General features: G+C 37.2%; 1 protein-coding gene across 1 annotated transcript in view; it reads left to right on the plus strand.

Moving 5' to 3' along the window:
- The window catches only part of cdh26.1 (cadherin 26, tandem duplicate 1), a 34500-nt gene extending 13886 nt beyond the window's left edge, over nt 1-20614 (plus strand). The window contains exons 6-19 of the mRNA XM_036591749.1: nt 842-1029; nt 2717-2845; nt 3540-3725; nt 4394-4674; nt 4820-4962; nt 6590-6820; nt 8525-8746; nt 9083-9204; nt 11197-11253; nt 12109-12165; nt 12896-12952; nt 16217-16249; nt 17622-17693; nt 19696-20614. Of these exons, the coding sequence (XP_036447642.1) occupies nt 842-1029; nt 2717-2845; nt 3540-3725; nt 4394-4674; nt 4820-4962; nt 6590-6820; nt 8525-8746; nt 9083-9204; nt 11197-11253; nt 12109-12165; nt 12896-12952; nt 16217-16249; nt 17622-17693; nt 19696-19914 (1997 nt within the window). The 3' untranslated portion in view covers nt 19915-20614. The remainder of the gene's footprint in view (nt 1-841; nt 1030-2716; nt 2846-3539; nt 3726-4393; nt 4675-4819; nt 4963-6589; nt 6821-8524; nt 8747-9082; nt 9205-11196; nt 11254-12108; nt 12166-12895; nt 12953-16216; nt 16250-17621; nt 17694-19695) is intronic.
- Nucleotides 20615-22666: the final 2052 nt, after the last annotated feature.

Raw genomic sequence — 22666 nt, forward strand, 5'->3', positions numbered from 1 at the left:
GTTCCCTTTATATATTTCTCATACCCAAGGTCACTGTATAAGGAACAGTGCTGAGTGAAATTCAGAGACCACCCTTCATTTATTTAATTTCCAGTCAAAATGGCCATTAAGTAAAATGTATTCATTTTTTCAGGCAATTTCTGAATAGATTAGATATAACAGAATGAGTGTGCATAAAGAAGGAGAAGGTCACAGTGAAATAATTGAAAATGCAGTCCTTTAGTCCTTTAAATGAGTCCTTTAGATTGGAGTTCAAAAAATATTTAAAAGGTACAGAGAAAATGGGCCTTTTAACAACCACCTGGAAGATCTGGTAGACACCCAAACTGCCCCATCAGATAAACAGCACTTAAAGCTTTCCTCTTTGAGAGAGAGGAGAAAATCAAGCTGCTTCAGATCTAAAAAAAAAACATCCACAGTTGTTTCTGTCCATCCTTCCACTGTGAGAAGTCCAGACCTCAACATCACTGAATGTGTTTGATTACATTAGAAAATGATTAACCAACTTCTAAGACTGAACTTTGCACTGAACTGAAAATGAGTCTTCTGACAGGAATGGAAGCTGTAATGAAAGTAAAGAGTGACACACTGAACACTCAAATATCTAGTATTAGATTTAGCTGTTAAGGCTTCTGTTTTGGTTTTCTTTTAAATATGTTTTCTATTTTTTTTCTTCAACACTGAAAAATGAACTTAAAGGCTGTTTTGACTGGAAATTCAATAAATGAAAGGTGCTCTCTGATGTCTCTAACTTTCCATATAAATAAAATACATTGCACTGAAATGTTGCTTTTTTTGTGTGTTCAGACACAGTAACCTTGTTCTGTTCCTGCTGTAATAGGAGTGCTCTCAGTTTCACTGCAGGCCAAAGACAAAGATGAGAAAGGCAATGAGAACTCTCGCATCACCATGAGGGTGGTGTCTCAGGAGCCACCATCACCAGTTATCACCCTCAAGCCTCTCAGCACAAGCGCTACAGATGACAACATCATCGCACAGCTCGCCTTCACTGGGTGCTTTGATTACGACGTAAGTGTCATAGTTAACACAGAATAATACACAAAAACAGAGTGTCACTTTTGAGTTCTCTCCAGATAAGGCTGCAGATTTTTCAGTGTAACCATTTATTACTTGAGAAACATTCAAAATTAAACACATGCTAACCTACCCAAAGCTGAGAAATAAGTTCATGCTTTCATTCTGTTGTATGTGAAGTTTTAACATCCCCACACCATGACAGATGCTGGATTTTGAACAGACACTGGTAACAACTTGAATGGACCTTTTTTTCTTTGGCTCAGAGATCATGACATCCATAATTTCCATAAACAACCTAAAGCTTGACCCGTCAGACCACAACACATATTTCTGCTGTGCATCAGTTCATATCAGTTGAACTTTAGCTCAGAGAAGGCGGCGGTGTTTCTGGATGCTGTTGATATATGACTTCCACTGTGCACAGTATAGTCTTAACCTGCATTTGTGGATGCCGTGACAGTTTACTGATAATGGTTTGTCAAAGTATTCCCAAGCCCATGTGGTGCCTCCATCTCAGTTACATTTCTGTTTTCTATGCAGTGCATACTTAGGTGTCGAAGATCACAGTCGTGGTTTTTATTCTTTTCCTTTATGTACAGAGATTTCCCCAGATTCCCTAAATCATTTGATGATATTGTGTACTGTAGAGGGTGAAATACCTAAAATCCATGCTATTCTTTGCTGAGGAACATTATTTGTAGAGTTTTGGATTTTTTGCTGCTCACTTTTGGCAAAGTGGTGAACCTAAAACTAAACTCGCTTATAAAGGTCTCAGCCTTTCCTGGATGCTCCTTTGCTTAAGTACAATTGCATCACCTCTTTAAGATGTTTTTTGAACATTTCACAATGTTCCTGGTCTTAAATATCTCCTGTCCCAACTTTTTTGAAACATGTTGTGGGCATTCGTTTCAGAATGAACATATAATTACAAAGAAAAGGTACAATATTACGTATCTTGTCTTTGTACTGCATTCATTCAAATGCAGGTAGACTTATAAATCACTGCTTTCTGTTTTTATTTGCATTTTATGTAATATCCTAACTTTTTTTTTGGAACTGGGTTTGAATGTTAAGTTTTACATTTTTTCCAAAATGTTAAACTAATCAAATAAATAGAAAGCGAGCATTAATTTAAATAATATTAAATTTATTGAAGTATGTTCTCTGTAGAGCATGTTTTAACTTATTTTCAAATAGAAAATCAATAAAACGTAATGTAGTGTACAAACTTTTACATTCTATTGCAAATACTAGGCTAGGCTACTATACCATGTTAATGGCTGGTTGTCTTGCACTTTAAATCCAAGAAAAACACTGATTAATTCACATTTACTTATGGAAATTCACTTAAAATGTGTGAAACGTTAAATTGGCTCCAGCTAGTTCAGAATGCAGCAGCCAGTGTCCTAATCAGGAAATTATAGTTTGAACTTACTCCAGTCTCATTCAGTTTACACTCGCTTTCTGTTAAGTTCTGCATTTACTGCAAAGTCTTGCTGACATTTGAAGCCCTTTCCTTTAGCTCATTAAGACCATGACATTTATCCAATGTTTTACTTATGTTGCTTTGTATAAAATAGAGATTTCTAACTAAAACGACATGAAGATTATAAATGTATTACACTTCCATATGCATAAACACAAACTTGCTAACACATTCCTGTCTTGTGTGTTTTAGAAAGCAAAGGCTTATAAACTGCTTGTTGAAGCCCAAGATCATGGAAGCCCAGCGCTCTCCTCTACTGCCACTGTTAATATAGCCATCACTGACTCCAACACACATCTACCTGTGTTCACTGCCACAAAGGTGAGTCTGTTTAAACTGCTCATGTATTCACTCTGATTAGAGGAATAGCTAATGTGGCTAACAGTTAATGGAACCAGTGGCCTCCTAAGAGTATGAAGTCCTGTGTGTAATGCATCTTTTTTTTTTCCATTTTCTGTTAACATTGAATGAAGGGTAGCATGAGAGCTTTTAAGCTGCTTTATTAAGGTGCACATTTCTATGTAACATAAGGCAATTAATCAAGTAACCAAATACCCAAATGCAAAAACAAACAAACAAGAAAACAAAAAAAAAAATAAAAACAAAACTTTGGAGGTCCAACATGGCCTGTTTAATGGTATCAGTATGTTGTAATCGTTACAAACAGTGTATTATTTGCTAAAATTTGCATTATTTTTTGCTATTTTTCTTGCATTATTTTAGACTAAAATGTATAATCACTGCTGCCTACCACATCTATCTATTTATCTATCTGTGTCACAACCACCTTTTTACGGCACTGCCAAAAATCTTAAATATTTACAGTACCTAACGGTGACCCTAACACTGAACCTTGAGGCACTCCTTTTTTCCTTTTGTTTTCCAATTGTTTTACAATTGTTAAATGTATTAAATTGTATTATAGATCTAAAATGTCACAAAGTCAAAGGCCAAAGTTTCCACACTGATTTTAACTCCCCTGACATAACGACTATCTTGACATCTCTTGGTGTAGTACAATACTCAGGTTATGGAGATGGAAACCAACAAAGAGATTTTAAGGCTGTCCGTAGAAGACAAGGATACCCCCAACACTAAAGCATCTAAAGCTGTGTACAAGATCCTGAAGGGCAATGAGGAGGGCAACTACAAGATTGAGACAGACCCGAAAACGAACGAAGGAGTGTTAACAGTAATCAAGGTACACTTTATTCATACTTCACATAAAATTATGTTATTTCTTATAGAAGTCTTGACTCTTCAGTGACACTTCATTTAAATGCTACCTAAATAGGGGCTTCATAACACAGGCACAGAATAAAACATTTTAAATGTAATACTTGGGTGTTTATGAACAGTGTATGCCATAATAATTTTAATTTTCATGCATATTTTCCCAGTTTACTATAGTTTAAGGGCATAGGATTGGAAATGATGCATTCTAACAGTAAAATAAATGTCAGTCACTTTAATTGAAGTTAATACAATGCCATTTACTTTAAAATGCACCTTATGTCCAAATAGGTTAAATATTAAAGTATTGTTTATTAACCCTTTAAAGGGCTCACCAAAAGACCCAAAGTTTTATTACACACTTCTATAGTCTAAGAATTGCTCAGCCAGTTTGCACTGAAGTCCCTGTAGTTACTGAATAATAAGCCTTAGTATGTAATAAGCCTGAGATTTTAAGTGGTTAACCCTTAGACATGTCATATAGCTGCCTTGGCATTAAGGATAATATAGATTTTTTTAGATAGATTAGTTAATATACAGTTTTAAAAGCAGTAGCATGTCTTGGTTGATGAAAGGTGCTTAGAACTCATAGCATTTTACTAGTTTTTTGTGGAAATCAATGTCCATTCTTTACAGGGGAAGGATTATGAGAGGACAACTCTCACTAAACTGGAAATATCAGTGGAGAACGAGGAGCTGTTGTTTTTATGCATCGACGGAAAGCCAGCATCTCCTGCCATGCGCGCTGCGAGAAAACCCAACACTACTACAGTTGAAGTCAAAGTCATTGATGTGAACGACCCGCCAGTGTTTCAGCAGAAGATTCAGACAGTGTACAAGAAAGAGGAAGGGAACCCGGGAGAGGTGCTGTACGAACCCATTGTCAAAGATGTGGATTCAGACGTTGATAAAATCAGGTGCGTATGAAAAGTAGCTGAATTCACCTCTGGGTGTGGCTCTGTGGTTGTATCGTTTTTAGCCTCAGGCTGTCTAGCCACAAGAATCTTAAAGAGTTTAACATTATGAGTCATCAAGATTGTTTGTTCGTTTTTTGGTTTCAAGGTATGAATTAGCAGACGATCCAGCCAAGTGGGTAAAGGTGGACCCCAAAACAGGCAAGGTCACCACAGTGATGAAGATGGACCGTGAGTCTCCATACGTAGTCAATGGCACCTACACGGTTCTGATCCGAGCAATAGACAATGGTACAACAAGCACATTTCAGACATCCTTCATTCATTCTGTTGTAGTTATTTTGTATGTGTTATGTTGTGCAGGTATTTCATAAAGAATCCTTTCTGTGGTTCTTGCACTGAAGACCCATCTGTTAATTGGGGTGATTCCACACTAAACAAAATATTAAACACAGATAAGACTCTGAATGAGTTCTGCGAGGCCATCCAAAGTATATTTAAAAATGTAGTTTTACAAAAATGAGAGATCGCGAGTCTTTAGTTAGTTAGAATGATGTTTGTTGTATGCTAATGCAATTATCAAATCAAGGCCCTATTCTTGGGTGGAATATTTGCTACAAATCCATAAGCATTGTAAACATGCAATAATTGTAACTTCACATTTGTCTGCAGACTAATCAAGTAAAATAATGTATAAACTAGCCACAGGGGAATCAGACGCTTGCAGATATAAAATACAAAGGCTTTACTAGTAGAAGTGCAGTGCAAGTTCGTGGTCAAAAAACAGGCATGGGTCAATTCCAGAAAGCAGATGAGAAACAAAACAATAAACATAACACCAGGCAAACAGTCCAAACAGGAGAAGGCAAAAACGTGGTCAAAAACATAAGCGGAGGGTCTAAGTCCAAAATCCAAAATCAGGCAAACAATCCAAAGGGCTGGGCAAAAAGACAAAGTCAAAGAACAAAGGCAAAGGTCATACACGATAATCAGATACAGGAATAAACACTCAGTAGATCACGAAAACGGATGCAGTACTTCGCAAGTTACCTACTCTAAAGCCCAGGCTTAAATACTACACTATAGTAGTCATATGATCAAAACACAGGTGACATTCATTAGTATTCTGGAGATCGCGAACGCGGATAGGAGTTTGAGGTCAGGTGGGGAGTCATGTGACCTCCCGGAGAGTTCTGGGAGTTTGAGTCCAGCTGTCTATCGTCGTTGGTTGGCTGCGTGGAGGTCAGGTGATCTCCCAGAGGACTCTGGGAGATCGAGTCCGAATCCAATGAGGCACTCGGCGGATGCGTGACAGCCTGGCAGTTTGATGGATGAGTCTGGGTTTGGCGAATGCCAGGAGAATGTTACCTGCCTGACTGCAAAGTTTGGTGGAAGAGGGATAATGCAATGGGGTTGTTTTTCAGGGATTGTTCTAGGCCACTTAATGTTTTAACAGACCAAGACATTTTGGACAATTGTATGCTTCCTACTTTGTGGGAACAGTTTGGGGAAGGCCCTTTTCTGTTCCAGTATTACTGAGCCCCAGTGCACAAAGCAAGGTCCATAAAGACATGGCTGGGTAAGTTTGGTGTGGAAGATCTTGACTGGCCCTCACAGAGCTCTGACCTCAACCACATCGGGGACCAACTCCATATTAATGCCTATGGATTTAGATTGGGCTGACATAAAAGCTCCTGTATGTGTAATTTGTAGGTGTCCCAATACTTTTGTCCATACAGTGTATATCATATATATAGTCAGGGAGTGTATATATCATATGTTTCATATAAACAATCAATGTGTGTAAACTAGGAAAATGAAAATACATTTAAAAATATCACTTTAAGTATGTACTTGGGTGCTCAGTCCTCATATATTAAACTTCAAGTCAGTTACTTTCTCCGTCTTTGTTCTGTAGGGGAGCCTCCTGCCACAGGCACAGGAACTTTGGTGATCCAACTGGGAGATCTAAATGATAACGTACCCTACTTGACTACCAACAACTCGATCATGTGTGGGAATAAGACTGACCGGGTGACGGTGAAGCCTGATGACGCTGACGCACCTCCATTTGCAGGACCCTTTTCCTTCTCTGTTGCGAGTGAAGATAAGGAGCTGTTGAGCATGTGGAAGTTAAACCCAAGCACAGGTGATGTCAGCATTGTTTCAGTATTTTTACAAAAAGTCAGTGTTTTTCTCCCAACATTTTTGATCTTTAAAAGATTCATGAATGTGCTACAGAATGAGGCATTCTGTTCTCTGTCCTAATTTGAAAGCTTGCATAAACGCCTTCATTAGAAACGGTCAATCATCACAAGGCAAGAGCTTTGCTGATGAAAACTTCTCTTTTCTGATCATAGTCAAAATAAAAGTGTTTAAATTAGTCAGGAGGCATATGAGGATATGAAAACCCCTGCCTATTCATCTCACTATAATCTATAGTTTTTGTGGTGGGTTTACTTTTGTCTTTTCTGTTGAGAATTTATACATTAACTAGCTATGTTAGCTGCCTAAAACATGGCTCACATTTTTTTTCCCCATAAAATTACTTTACAGGTGTGTTACACAATAAAACACAGGAGAAATTTCTCCACCGTGTCTGCAAAGATGACCATGCTGACTCAAGAGAGGAGTTCAGAGCAACCTCAGTTTCAGAAGCAACAGTCCAACAGTCACGTCATCTAACTACTTTTAATATTAGACAGAGATAACCCAACAAATACAATATCATGCACTGATGGAAAATCCTGTTCAGCCCTACCTGGCCCTATGTGAAAAAGTAATTGCTCCTTAACTACGAAATCCAACAATTAACCAAATTAAACTGAATATGGGGTTCAGTTTCACTGCCACACCCAGACATAATTACTGCCAGACCTGCTGAATCTAAACATCACTTAAATAGATGGCAAAAAAAACTCTGGCAATGGAAAGCAGGTAAACGAGCTCAAAAAGCAGCACATGTGACCATGTTCTAAAAAGATTCACATACAGATGCTAAACAAAGTCATTGAAATCTTCCAGTCTGGAAAATGTTGTAAAGCCATTGCTGAGGCTCTGGGACTCCAGCAAACCTCAGTGAGAGCCATTATCCACAAATTGAGAAAACTTGGAACAGTGAGGAACCTTTCCAGGAGTGGCCGGCCTACAAAAATTTCACCCAGAGAACATCAACAACTCATCCAGGAGGTCACAAAAGAACGCAGATGAACATCTAAAGAACTGCAGGCCTCACTTGTCTCAATTAAGGTCAGTGTACATGATTCCACAATAAGAAAGACACTGGGCAAAAATGGCATCCACAGGAGAGCTGCAAGGTGCAAACCACTGCTGACCACAAAGAACACAAAGACTCATCTCACATTTGCCAAAAAACATCTACATGACTCCCAAGACTTTTGGGATAATATTCTGTGGACTGATGAGTTAAAGGTGGAACCTTTTGGAAGACATGGGTCCTGTTACATCTGGCGTAAAGCTAACAGTGCATTCCACCATAAGAACATCATACCAACAGTGAAACATGGTGGTGGTAGTGTGACGGTCTGGGGCTGCTTTGCATCTGCAGGACCTGGACAACTTGGCATAACTGATGGAGCCATGAATTCTGCTCTCTGTCAAAAATTCACCTTTGTACGTTTTCATAACCTATTGTTTAAACATAACAGAAGGACCTTGAATGGCTGGATCAGATTCTTTAGTGTTAGGCAGGGTGGGTGGGAGCAGGGGGGTCAGCATGTTAGATGAACATAGGAATTAAGCTTTGCAGGACAGCAGATCTCCAATAGCATGGTTGATGACCACTGTTACGGTGCTTAGTAGATCTAAAAGGTGTGCTGTGTTTCTACTGCAGGGTCTGAATCTTCATTGATAAGTCTGAAGAGTTTGCCATACGGGAACTACTCGGTTCCACTGCGGATCGAGGACCAGCAGGGGAAAGTAGGACTGGACACTCTGAATGTGGTGGTGTGTGACTGTGGGGGTAAAGATGTGTGTCGATCGCTCCTGCCTCGTTCTTCCAACCTGCATGGAGCAGCTATAGGAATCTTACTGGGATCGATGCTGTTATTGGCTTGTAAGTGTCTTCTGGAAAGGAGTCAGAATAGAAAATATAGCTTTCTCATTTATACCAGCTGCAGTATTTCGCATGCCAACTAGGCCTCTTCTTTGTATCTGCTGGCAGGAAATCAAATCACTCTCTTTAAAATGCCTTTGTCTTCTGCAGCTTCTCAAACTGTGACTCCTAACTTTACTTATATTGGCAAGTTACCAGCAGAGGTGTTTTCCCGGCCTGATCACAATAAAAAACGAAAACAAAGAGCAATGCAGCCACATTCCACACCAGTGAGAGTGCAACAGATCCAACACATCATTTTCTGAAATGTAACAATCTGTTGTCAATCTTTTTCAGTGCTGCTCTGCTGTTGTTTTCTTTGTGAGTACAAAGCGAAGGAATTTATACTAAACATCCAAGACGAAGGGAACCAAACCCTCATCAAATACAATGAAGAAGGAGGGGGCTCACTCGCCAAGGTCTGTTTGTCAAGTCAAGTCACCTTAATTTCTTTAAAAGACGACAAGTGCTGCACGATAATATCAATTAAAATAACAAAGACAGAACAGATACTGAGTGCATAATCATTAAAAAGAATCAAAAGCCTTGACTTAAAAACCTTTATTGCGGGGTACTCCTACTGTTCCAGACCCTTAGGGCAGCTACAGAAAAGGCCCAGTCACCTTTGAATCTTATCCAAGAGCATGGAGTGGCTAAGAGCAACTGGTTAGAAGATCGTAAGACTGGTGAGGTGGAATGGAAGCAGAGGAGGTCAGAGATATAGCTCTGAGCCAAACCATACAACCCTTTAAAAAAGAATAATAAAACTTAAACTTCAGTATTTATTTTACTGGTAACCAGTGCATGACGCAAGCACGTCCCTTTTCTTGGTACCAGTCAGGAGCCTCGCGGATGCATTTTGGACCAGCAACAGACTTGACAAACTTCACTTGTTTGGATTGATTGGCATATTAAACCATGTGAAATATCATATATGTGAACTGACCTATTTATGCACTTCCCACAAAAGCTAAAATTGATTGTTAGTTTATCCAGAAATTAAATTCACAGTCTAGTTTTTTCAGTATAAACACATATCATTTCTATATTAAATTGTGTTTATGCTTTCAACTTAGATGATAACCTTTTTTTTAAAAAAAAGTTATAGATGGTTCTTCAAGTGTTCTTTAGTAAAGAAAATGGTTCTAAATAGACTCAAAGAACCCATTGCACGATGAAAGGTTCTTTGCATCGTGAATGGGTTCTTCAGATTGATGGAGAATGTGTTTTGAAAAGGATTCCATATAGCACCCAAAAGGGTTCTTCTATTTTTACAGGCTTGACAACCTTCAAAAAGGTTCTATATAGAACCATCTACAGCATAGTCTCCATTAATCTGCAAAGAACTGTTGAACCATGCAGTGTTATTTGAGTGTTCATGTTTCTATATAGACCATCTTTTTACTTAAGAACCCTTAAAGAACCATCTTTTTAGAGAGTGTTTTATGTCTTACCCTTCCCTACCATGTCATGTTCACCCTACCCTACTTTTTATGTATCCTAATTCCTACCCCACCTTATGCTACTCTACCCTACCATACATCACCCTACTATACATACCCCACCCTGCCATTTCCTATCTTACACCCTTAAAAAAGTGGTTCTTCCAGGGTTCTTTAGTAAAGAAAAAAGGTCTATACAGAACAATGAACACTCAAAGAACCATTACATAGTGAAAGTGTTCTTCAGATCGATGGGGAATGTGTTATATATGGTTCTGTTATTATAATGTCAAGCTTGTAACAATAAAAGAACCCGTTTTGGCACTGGATAGGGAATGTGTTATATATGGTTCTGTTATTATAATGTCAAGCTTGTAACAATAAAAGAACCCGTTTTGGTGCTGGATACACCAAAAGTTCTATATGAAAGAACTATTTCAGGCTTAAATGATTTTTTGCATGGTGAAATTATCCTTCAGATTATATGTGGTTCTATATAGCACCAAAAAGTGTTCTTCCATTGTTACAAGCCTGACATTGCATCAATAGCAGAACCCTTTTTGTTGTTTTATAGAACCATATACAACACATTCTCAATCAATCTGACCAACCATTTTACCATGCAAAGAACCATTTAAGCCTATATAAGCCTTTGTCTTTACAAAGAACCCTTTGACAGAGAATTTGTTACCCTTTTTGGTGCTATATAGAACCGTTTTATGTATAGAAACATTTTATGCATGCAAAGTGGTTGTTCTCTTCACTAACGAATCTTTTAAGAACCTTCTTTTTTAAGAGTGTACCTCACCCTATCTTACTGTATTTTGTAATACCCTACCCTCTTAGTCTACCCTATGATTACTGCACCCTGTCCTGTCTATCTCAACAGTTTTACTATAGCCCACCCTTCCATTTCTAGCCTCTTCTCTAACCTCTTATTGTAACCTTTTATCTTCTCTCTCTTCTCAGGCTGAAACACTAGTAGGCCAGTCCTCCACTGTTGGCCTGAAGTCAGGACCTATACAGGTGTGTAATGTGTATTTATGTTCTTTTCCTTGATATACTTGACTGATACATGACTGATACGGTCTAGATCAAAGAAAATCCTATTCAGTCAGATTAGTGATTACCGTTGAGGAACTTGGCAGGGGATTTGTGCTTGTTAGAACACTTCTCCCCTTCGGCAAGAAACACACACTGCTTCTGTGGTTTGGATTCCTAAAGTAGGTTCTCACGATACTGTTTGCAGCAACTGTATTTGTTTAAGTTTGCTGGTATGTGATGTTCAGAAATATGTGCTGGAACTACATTATCCAGATATTACTCACACAGTCAACCTCAAAATTGTAGTAGACATTGAATTTCTGGTGACACTTTATTTTGAGTGGCCCTTTTTAGATGAAATAAACACTCAACAGACTCTCAGTAACATCAACAACATAACAGTGACATGGCAGCAGTGAGTACATTCAGGTTTTGGGTTGAGGTTAAGATTAGGGTTAGGATTAGGGCCAGGGTGAGGGTTAGGATTAGGTTTTGGGTTGAGGTTAAGGCTAGGGTTAAGATTAGGGGCAGGGTGAGGGTTAAGATTAGGTTTTGGGATGAGGTTAGGGTTAGGGTTAGAATTATTTTAGAACAAAAAAATCTTAGCTGGAAAGTTACCTTTTTGAAGATACAAGGTTTTGTTCTGATGGCAGAGATAAGTTTCTTTGCAACCAAATGGTTTGCATTTCATTACAGATTGTAATTTCAAACTTTTTAACAGTAGAGTATACATTTATGACTGTTATGACATCAGAACAGTAGAGTTACAAGGAAGTTTACATGGAGTTTTCTAACATGCCCAACACTCATTAACTGACAGTTGTTCTGTCTGCATAGCTCACGGAGTTCTCCAATGGATACGGAGGGATTAACAGCTCAACAAAAAGGAGAACAGTAAGTTTCATCTTGCAACAAAGTAAACCCTAATGCCACGTTCACATGGGTGCGGTAGACGGACAACAGCAAACTGGATTTTTTACTGTTTTTAATTTCGCTCACCACTGCAATGAGTTCAAATTTCCCAGGTTTTGCAATTGACCACAGTGCTGGAAGGGAATGTTGATTTTTTTGGAAATCGTGAACGTCAAACATCTTGTTATTGAATTCCAGATGAACCTAGTATTGTACAACAAAAATAAAAGAGTGTAGTGCATCCTCCTGCCTTTCTCCACCTTAACTATTCCCTCTACACTGCTAAAGCTCTCCTCTAATAATCATCCATTTTCTTCCATTTGCAGATATGTGAATGTGGCATAAATGTTTGCGTAAGTTAATAATATGGGCCTTAATGAGATTATGCATGATATTAGATTTGACTTATTCACCTTTTTGCATTCATTCGCACTTCATTTGTGATGTGTGTTTTATTACTTTATTTTTTAAAAATGCACTTAATTTATTCTCCAATGTTTGCCCTTGTGCTTATGTATTTCATTAGGCTAGGCAGTCTTATGGCTTATAGATTTTTGCAGTATCTCAGTACTTTGCATCACATTGGCTATTACTGTTTGCGTGTTTTGTAAGTCATTCTGGATGACGGCGTCTGCTAATTGTAAATGTAAATTTGGTCTTGACCTTTTGACCCACAAAAGTATGATATGTCCTGGATATTTTGACCTTCTAGATGTCTTCAGGGGGCTTTCAGCAGATGGCTGAGGCTGGCGGAACCTTGATGAGTCAGGTAAGTCTCTAGTGGCTGTCTGTACCTGAACAATCCGTATGCATTTCTGTGAGTGGATTTGATCAGGCTGATGGGATATGTATGACTGCAAACAGTTGTTCTCTCTGCATAGCGTAACTGAGCCTTTCAGAGTGATATAGATACTAGATTAAACTCATTAAACGGTTAAGGGTCATTATACACATCTATCATCTAAGAAAGGCTCAGCCAGTTTGCATTAAAGTCCCTCTAGTTACTGAAAAATAAGCCTCAGTGTGTAATAAGCCTGGCCTTACACTTGCTAAGATATGGTTTTAACATACAGGTGGTGACAGTTCTGTAACAAAAACAATCCACAGAAACAAACGCATCAGCACGTGACTTCTAAATGTTACAAAGACGACTCTTAAATGAGGTTTAAAGATGTGGTGTCTGAACTTTACAACCATTTTGTTAACCCCTTAAAATCTCAGGCTTATTACATACTAAGACTTAATTATTCAGTAACTACAGGCACTTAAATGCAAACTGGTTGAGCTATTCCTAGGCTATAGAAGTGAGTAATAAACTTTGGCAGGCCCTGGCCTTTTAAGGGGTTAAAAAATGTTGCAAACTTTAGACATCACATCTTTAAACATCATTTAAGAGTCATCTTTGAAACATTTAAAAGTCATGTGCTGATGCCTTTGTTTCCTGTGGGTTTGCTCAGAAAACACTTTCATCGATATGTATGCAAGCTCGGAAAACACTTTCATCGAAATGTAGAAACATTTCAGAAACGTGCTGCAAATACAGAAAACACATGCAACTTCTGAAAAGCCAGTCACAGCACAACACAACGGATATGTTTCTGGAGAACACTCAAAGAGGACGGAGACATTGAGACATTTAAATTTGATGTAGCACAAACATTCACCGGTAAAAGTAAGCTAATTTAATCTTGTGAAAGTGTCTTATTCCATTAGCAGCTCATTTGACTCATTTTACGTATTATTTCTTGAAGCAAGCAAGATTAATATCAATACTCCATGTGCAATATTCCTATGTGCAGTGCATGTAAATAATTCTTCTTATAACAAGTAAAAATGTACAGAAACAGGTGGAATACACTTACAATTATCTCATAATGAGAACATTATATATATATATATATATATATATATATATATATATATATATATATATATATACTACATTTGAGATGTTTTCACTTGCGAAGAGATGTATTGCAGTGTGATAGGTTCTTTTGTAAGTCAGTGAAACGGCCCTTCCTCTCAAAGCAGGCAGTTCTTGGGCACATAAAGGGACAAAATGCACCAGATTCCCTGACGATAGACAGAAGTCTGACTTGCGAAACTAAGCAATCAGTAACAAAGCAAAGCTTTCTAAAACTCTCGCTAAGATAAACCTTCTTTGTTTGCATGACAGTGTGTTCAGGTTAGATTCAGCTTTCAAATTTAGCTCTAGCAGTTGGGCCAGACCATGTCAGGTCAGGTCGGGCCAGGCTCGACCAGGTTGTGATAGGTCTGGTCAGTAGCATGAATCATCATTTAACAGAAGTAAACAAGAATCTAAGTCACTGAGGCAGTGCCCTTCTTGTCACTGGGGTGGAACCCTCAAGGATACATCTCAGTACCTTTAGTCAGGGAACATAATTGTAACATAATCCACTGATATTATATTTTCTAAGATGTACTGACTCCACACACCCTGTCTCCAGGCTTTTTATTCTATTGTTCTGTTTTAAAACATTAGGTTACGAAAAGGTACAAATATGTACTTTTCAACTGGAAAAACTTATGTGCACAAATGGACCACAAAACCACTGTTGTGCCTTTGAAGGAACATTTACATTGTTACATTTACAAAAAATTATGAAGAAATGTACCCTTAGAGTTATTCTTACGTATCTTACAACTAGGATCTGACTCACGATTCATTAAATGCCATTTAAATGGTGTACAGTACACATGAATAAGCTTGAGGTGAATGACTACATGTGCTAGTTTGCCATTCAGATCATCAGCTAATTGAAACACATATTCATGTCAGATCTGGAAATCTCCTGTGGAAATAGGTCAAGCTGTGCTTGTGAAATTTTAGCATGTACAGATTTTGTGTGGCCCTTAATAAATATATCTGTCATATGAAACCTAAAGCAGATGGGAGGACCTCATGTAGAAGAATGTAATGTATACCTAAAGCGCTCTTTACGTATGTGCATGTTCATACAAGTTCAGCTTCATATGACAGTGCTAAACTTTGCTCCCCTCTAAATTAGACAAAAGGTTTATTCAGCCTTAATTAGTTTATGGTTAATGTTCTGATTTCCATTGTCTGAAATGCTACTAATAAATTTAGTTAATAAACATGTCACTTTGTTTACTTGTCTGCAAAATAGGACTTAAAGGCAAAAGAGCATTAAAAAGTGATTATGGGCTTGCACACTTTAGTGCTACACTCTCAGAAATAAAGGTACTAAACTGTCACTGGGACAGTACCCCTCTTGTCACTGGGGTGAAACCTTTAAGGGTACATCTCAGTACCCTTAGTTAGGGAACATAACTGTACCATAATCCATTAAAATGATATTTTCTATGTTGTATTGTCCCCACACACCCAGTCTCGTCTCCAGGCTTTTCATTTTATTGTTCTGTATTAAAACATTAGGTTATTAAAAGGTTCACCACTGGTGTACCTTTGGGGGCACATTTACATGTACCTTGATGAATCAAAAATATACCTGCACAAAATCTTTATTTCTAACAGTGTACGGAAATTGTGAGATTATTTCAGCCCTTGTTTGTGTTCTGTTTTGCTGCCTGTGGTCTATGTGCTGTTATGCCCGAGTGAGTTGAGCTAGATGTCTGGCTATGGTTTTAGCTTCAAAACGGTTGTGGTGAAAAGTACACATCTTCCAGCATGTTCTTCATCTAATACGACTTTGCTAAGCTGGTCTTCCAGAAAATTCAGGGAATAAAGGAACAAAAGCTGTTTTGATAGAGAATAAAAATTGCCACCATGAAGCCGTGACTGCCTTCTGTCCTGACATGACCTGTTTATGTGTCAGAGCCTTTGGTTTGTGCAAAAACTTACAAACTGGCAGTTGGGGAGTCTAATTGTTCAACTTTATCTCACAGGGATTAGTAGGAAGTTCACATGAAAGGCTATGAATTGCCCCTTCATGTAAACACATGACTGAATCTGCATTTGGATGGAGTCATAGAGAAATGAGAAAAAATAAAGTAGAGAGAAAAATAACAGCTGTTTTTTCTGTCCTAATAGAACTGGGGTACGAGCAGGAGCTTCACCTTCAGGGTAAGTTGTCTTCTGTCATAAGCCCACTTAGAACTTTTATTGGTCTCTATTATTTTTACTTCCCTCAGGGGTGTCCAAACTTTCTTAAAAGAGGGCCAGACAGAGCCCTGCCATGTCAGAATACCTGAGGGCCGAAATATTATTCACAAACAATTCAAAATATTAAGTTTTCTAAGCTTTCTGTGAGCAATTGTGTTTCCTATCACTGTATAAAAGATGCACAAGTCTTCTTATATTGTTGGATTGCTTGTTGATAAGCTCTTATATCAAATAATTAAATTGTTTAAGGGTAAAAATAAAACATATCTAATGTATTAATAATATTCCTTTTCAAGTGTTTATTTGTTCAAAAATATATAGATTTTTCTTTTCTGGCCTTAAACACAATCCTGAACTGCTGAATTAGCTCTGATGAAAAGGTAGTGGTTTCTATCTAGAACCACGAACACTAAAAAATCCATTTGCTTGCTTAAATGGCATTGGCATGGTGGAAACATTTTTCAGATTGATTGAGAATGTTTTGTAGATGATTTTTCATAGAGCCATTTTGAAAATGGTTCTATTTAATACAAAAAAGGTTCTGCTGTTGTGATATTGTCAAGCTTTTAACAATAAAAGAACCCTTTTTGGTACCATACAGAAACATTTTCAAAAAGATTCTATAGAGAACCATATATGACATATTCTCCATCAATCTGAAGAACAATTTCACTATGCAAAGAACCACTTAAGTATAAAATGGTTCTATACTCTTAAAGATTATGATTCTTTAAGAGTTCTTCAGTAAAAACATAAGTTCTATGTAAAACAATAAACACTCACAAAACATTTGCATGCTTATATGGCTCTTTGCATGGTGGAATAGTTGTTCAGATTGATGAAGAATGTGTTGTAGATGGTTCTATATAGAACCCTTTTGAGAAATGGTTCTGTATAGTACCAAAAAGGGTTCTGCTATTGTGACAATGTCAAGTTGGTAGCAACAGAACACCTGCTTTATAGAACCTTTATAGAATCTTCAAAAAGGTTCTAAATAGAACCATATACAACACATTCTCAAATAATCTGAAGGGTTCTTTTGTTGTTCACGGTTCTATATAGTGTATTTACTAATGAACTCTTGAAGAATCATTATTTTTAAGAGTGTACTCTGTTCTAACATCAAGTTGTTCCCAAAATACTGTAAACTGTGAATAAAGTGTTGGTTTAAGTTTTGGTGTTGAATTTAAAGCATTTCAATCTAAACTGGATGAGTTATTACTGAATAACAATTATTATTATGACAAGTGACCCCAAACTTTTAAGCAATAGTGTATATTCATACTCTGGTTCATCCAGTTCCATGTTCTGAAGATGATGTTTGTGTTTCTAGAATGGGTCTCACAGATTCTCCAGATCCTTCAGCCTGATGTCAGACTGGAACATAGAAGACCATCTTCTAAGGGTGAGACAGCTTTGTTCCTTTTTTCTTTTTCTCTTTCTCTTCTTTCTTTTTCTTCTCTTTCCACTTCTATGTTCTTATGCTTCTGCAACCCAAAACCAAAATCAGGGGCCAGATTCCTGAAAGTGTCTTAAGAAAGAAAATCTTAAGAAAAAAGTTATGAGAAATTGTTGTTCTTCAAAAAACCTCTTAAGAGTTATCTTATTTTCTTTTCTTAACTATTCTCTGAAGAATAATTCTAAGAAGAAGTGCTATTCTTGAAAATATTATCTTCTTAAGTGTGTTCTTAACCTGACAGCCTTAGACATGTCTCAGGCTGTAAGAGTTGACGAGGTCAGCATGTAAATTTATCCGTTTTTTTACCCCTGCTTATCCTCGTCTCTTGCTTTCTGCCGTCACCCCACAATTATTGTATTTTCCAAGGAGGATTTTTTTCCTGTTGGCTGTTTCTTCTACCGACTCCTGTCGTTCTTGTTTGCTAAAATTTTTAAACACTTGGTTTGAGGTTTTCCCTCATTTTGCTCTTCTGAGCAGATGAACCTAATAATGGAAATAACAGTTAATACAAATTCAAAATATATCTTGCACCATTTATGGTACATAGTAAAATGCAATGTAGCCCACGAAAGAAAACAATGATGATTTTCTTAACAAAAGTCTTAAGAAAATAATTAAGATTATCTTAAGAAAATGTTTGAGAACATCTTAATTTTTTTTTGAGAATTGCATTTAAGAACATTGGTCCTCATTCACCAATGTCTTTCAAAGTTTGTCCTTAAATGTGTTCTGTCATGTGCAGCTGTGTGGAAAAAGGCAAGTTTATGTAGCACCTTTTATCCACTGCTGTCATTCAAAGTGCTTTACAAATGAGAAAATTTGAAGATAATTCATATTAAAAAGATGAATTAAAATATGATTACGTTTTCAGGGTGATTTTAAAGTGTCCAGTGTCGGGGCTCTTCTAATGCTCTCTGTCAACTGGGTCCATTTAAGAGCAGCATAGTAGCTAAACGCTGCTTCTCCATGTTTAGTCTTCACCTTCTGCAGGACTAACTGACTAGTTCCTAATGATCTGAGAGTTCTGCTCGGCTCATTTTGCTGCAGCAGATCAGATAAATACGCTGCTCCTGCACCATTAAGACATTTATAGAGCAGTAACAGCACCTTAAAGTCTATTTTGGAACAGACTAGTGTCCAGTGTAAGGATTTAAGAATGGGGGGGTGTGCTCCTTCTTTTAATCGTAGTGAGATTCTGGCAGCTGCATTCTGAATCAGCTGAAGCAGTTTAAGGATCAGTAAAGCTTAAAAAGTTCATGTGAAAGTTGGCAAAAAAGATCAGACATCCTGTGTGCTCACAAGCACTCATATCAAAACATGATGACAGATTTCACGCCCTCATGTTTTGATTTGACATCAGACAGTCCAATCAGAGGCCTGTGATTGTGCCACTGTTGTATAAATGAGAAGAATAACTGTCTAACACCATCTACTGGACAGACAGTGAAAAAACAACAGAGGCCCAAAACAAAACAGAAAATCCAGCACAACATTATAGTGTGTGAACATGCTGTTTATACAAATCTGACAGTAATATGTACAATAATAACAATAGGATAAAATGTTAATAATAATTCCTGAAATCTGAGAATCTCAGCATGCTTTCAAAATGATTACTGCACCCCACCAACATCAGACCGGTAGTTTACAGTGTCTACTGAATTGCTTTAGGGTCGGTCGGTCGGTCTAGTCTATCTATCTATCTATCTATCTATCTATCTATCTAGGGAATATGTTGAAATGCATGAAACTAAAATGATGGCCTCATCACATCATTCACTTAAGTAAAATATGTCACAAATGTTCTGAATAAAACAATAAACACAGTTTTCTGTGCTTTGCAATTATAGATATTTATGCATAATAGTTATACTTCATTTCTTCTCAGCATCAGTGTATGAAGGCCTTTGTGCTAATTCTCTCTTTTCTTTGTGCTTCATCCCTACAGAAGCTGTATGAACTTCCTGAAGACCAGCTTGACTTCCCTGAGTGCCACCCTCATGAATACAGCTACGAGGGAATGGGCAGCAAGTGTCCATCTCTAGACAAGCTCTCCTTTAGCGCTGATGGAGATGATCTGGACTTTCTCAACAACCTAGGCCCAAAATTTCATACTTTGGATGCGATTTGTCAGAAGGCAATGGAGGAGAAGAACATAAAGTTGTAAGACAGGACACAGACAATGGATTATTTCTTTTTTACTTTTTTTGATTTTTTTAAATGGATCATGGACATTTTATGGGTTTATGGAAACAGTGGGTGATCGTTTTAATATAACACTGGTGGATAATATCTCTCACGGGCATCAACTAATGAGAAAACTTGTCTTCAGCCCTGATTGGGCCACAGCTGCAAAACCTTCCTTTTATATCACTTCTGAAAGGAAATGCCTGCAAAAACATCAGAGCTCCAGCATCTGGACATCAAATCCAGGCTTTGCTGTGGGCTGGTTATAAAGCAGTGGACCTGCTGGTTATATTTGGTGGTGGATATTATCAGATGGAGATAAAATGGTTATGGTATAGCTGGACTACAGCTCTGGAATGTTGATACATCTCTGGAATGTTTTTGGTTTTAGGCTTTAAGCCATATACAGTAATCTTGGGTAAGTACTCTGAAGACTACTCATCACTCTACATCAGGTAAAGTGCTGGGCTATACTGACAGAATTAAACATCACAATATTTCCCAAATATCAGTTTTGTGATTTTTGATATGTAAATTAGCACAGATAAAGTAAACGAACCCATGCTTTGATAAAGTTAATATGTTAGCATCATTAAAGCGAATTAGTCCATGTTTTAATAAAGTTAATGATCCCATGCGTTAATCACATTAACGATTAATAAAAAATTTAATTCATAAAATTTGTGAACCCTTGTATTAATGACATTAATGATAGCATTAATATAAAGTTAACTTGTCTTCGTGAATTTGCCTGTTTTATGACAAAATTCATATTTTGGCTACCTGACAGCCTTATAATTGAGAAAATCAGTGAAATTCAGTGGAAAAATGAAATGTACATATAGCAAAATGTATCAAGTTTGGAACTATTTTGTTATCCAGCCGCCGATTTTTAAATCCAGCATTAATGACCACAATCTTAAAAAAGATGTTTCTTTACAATTTCTTTCATAAAGGGAATGTTTCTGTTTAGAACTATGAGTTATGTGTAAAAAAACATTCTTTTCATGATGAAATAGTTCTTCAGACTGATGGAGGATGTGTTGTATATGTTTCTGTATAGAATTTTTTCAAAATAGTTCTATATAGCACCAAAAAGTGTTCTTGTATTGCAGAGGCCAGCAACCCAAAAGTTAAGAAGAGCCATTTTGTCCTTTCAACAAAAATCAAACCACCCTGAGAGCCACAGCAGTTTATGTCCATTTTATTTAAGTAGCATTTTACCATCTTGGCTGAAAATGTGTCTCAGTATGTGCCAATGTACTAGTATAGGATAAAAAATATAAAAGAAAACACAGGCTTACTTTGCTCTGCTTTAAGCTTTAGCTCAGATATAGCCGCTTTTTTCACACCTCTGGCAGTTTCTTCTCAACATTTGCACCATTTAAGGTGGAACGGAAAAATTCAAACAAGAAGTTGGCGAACGAGAAGCGACTTCAGCCTTGTGTTTTTTTTAGTTTTTGATAGTTTCTCGTTGCAGATTAAACGTATCAGGAAACCAGCTGGAGTGATTATACATGCAAATAAGTCCAGTCGTCTCCAAATGATCGATGTTCGCCTTATATCTTTCTTCTTGCCTTCTCATTAGCTACTAGGTAGGTGAGACTGTTGTCTGTGTTGCTTTGGTGACCAGCAGTCTATGTGCCAATCATCAGAGTTAAAGGGTGAATTAGCTGTTGTACAATAACTCCAGCATTTCAGACCATTTATTGTTAAAACTGTGTTAGCAAAAAAGAGGATTATTTTATACCTAAAAATCTAATTTTGCTGTGAAGCCGCAACAGCAGAGTAAAAGAGCCGCATATTGCTGATCCCTGTCTACTGGGACAATGTCAAGCTTGTAACAATTAAACATACAACCATACAACACAATCTGAAGAACTATTTCACCATGCAAATTGTTCTATACAGTACTCATGATTCTAAATAGAACTATTCTCTTTAAGAGAACTCTTAAAGAACCATCTTTTTAAAGAGTGTATGAAGACAGCTCTACAGAAGTATCAGATATGGAGCTTCTTTTGGGGTTTACAGCTCGCTTCCTTCGCCTTTAAAATCCACTGAAAATATCCGCTGAACTAGAAGGGTCTGTTTGTGGGTACACACTTCAACTCTTCACTTTTATAAGTACAGAACTTCTTATTTTCATAGTAAATACAGAATAATTGAGGTTAGTTGCTGAATAATAAGCCATATTACTAATGAACCTGCAGTTTAAGGAAATCAGGTGATAAAATCTTTGTTTTGTTGTGCTGTTGTTTTATCAGACACACTGATCTTTGCATCGTTGCATAATGGCTAAAAGGCTCATGGAAGCATCATTGAAGCACCTGTTGGGATTTACTGCACCTTGGAAACTAGTTTTGTAATAGGCTTAGTTTTTAATAACAGAGGCTTTTAAACATCAACGCTAGAGGTCGACATCCATTGTAATATATAAACAGTCTGTTAGTTTGACTGCCTAACAGCTGTACTTGCAATGAAATGAAGCATAGTATCAAAAGTAAATGCTCGGCTGCATTTACATTATGTCTACATGCACTACTGTAGATATTAAATGAATTCTTAAACTTTTACATGTTTTTTCATGATACTTCTGATTTACTTGCAATCAATTTAGGTTTCATCGTTGTAAGACATATTCTAATGCCATACATATTTTTATATTGTTGTAAAGGGACTAATACTATAAAGGGGCCAAAGTTGTGCCTTAAAGCAGAGATGTTTATAGA

Source organism: Colossoma macropomum, unplaced genomic scaffold (genome assembly GCF_904425465.1).
Source record: "Colossoma macropomum unplaced genomic scaffold, Colossoma_macropomum, whole genome shotgun sequence".
Lineage (NCBI taxonomy): Eukaryota > Metazoa > Chordata > Actinopteri > Characiformes > Serrasalmidae > Colossoma > Colossoma macropomum.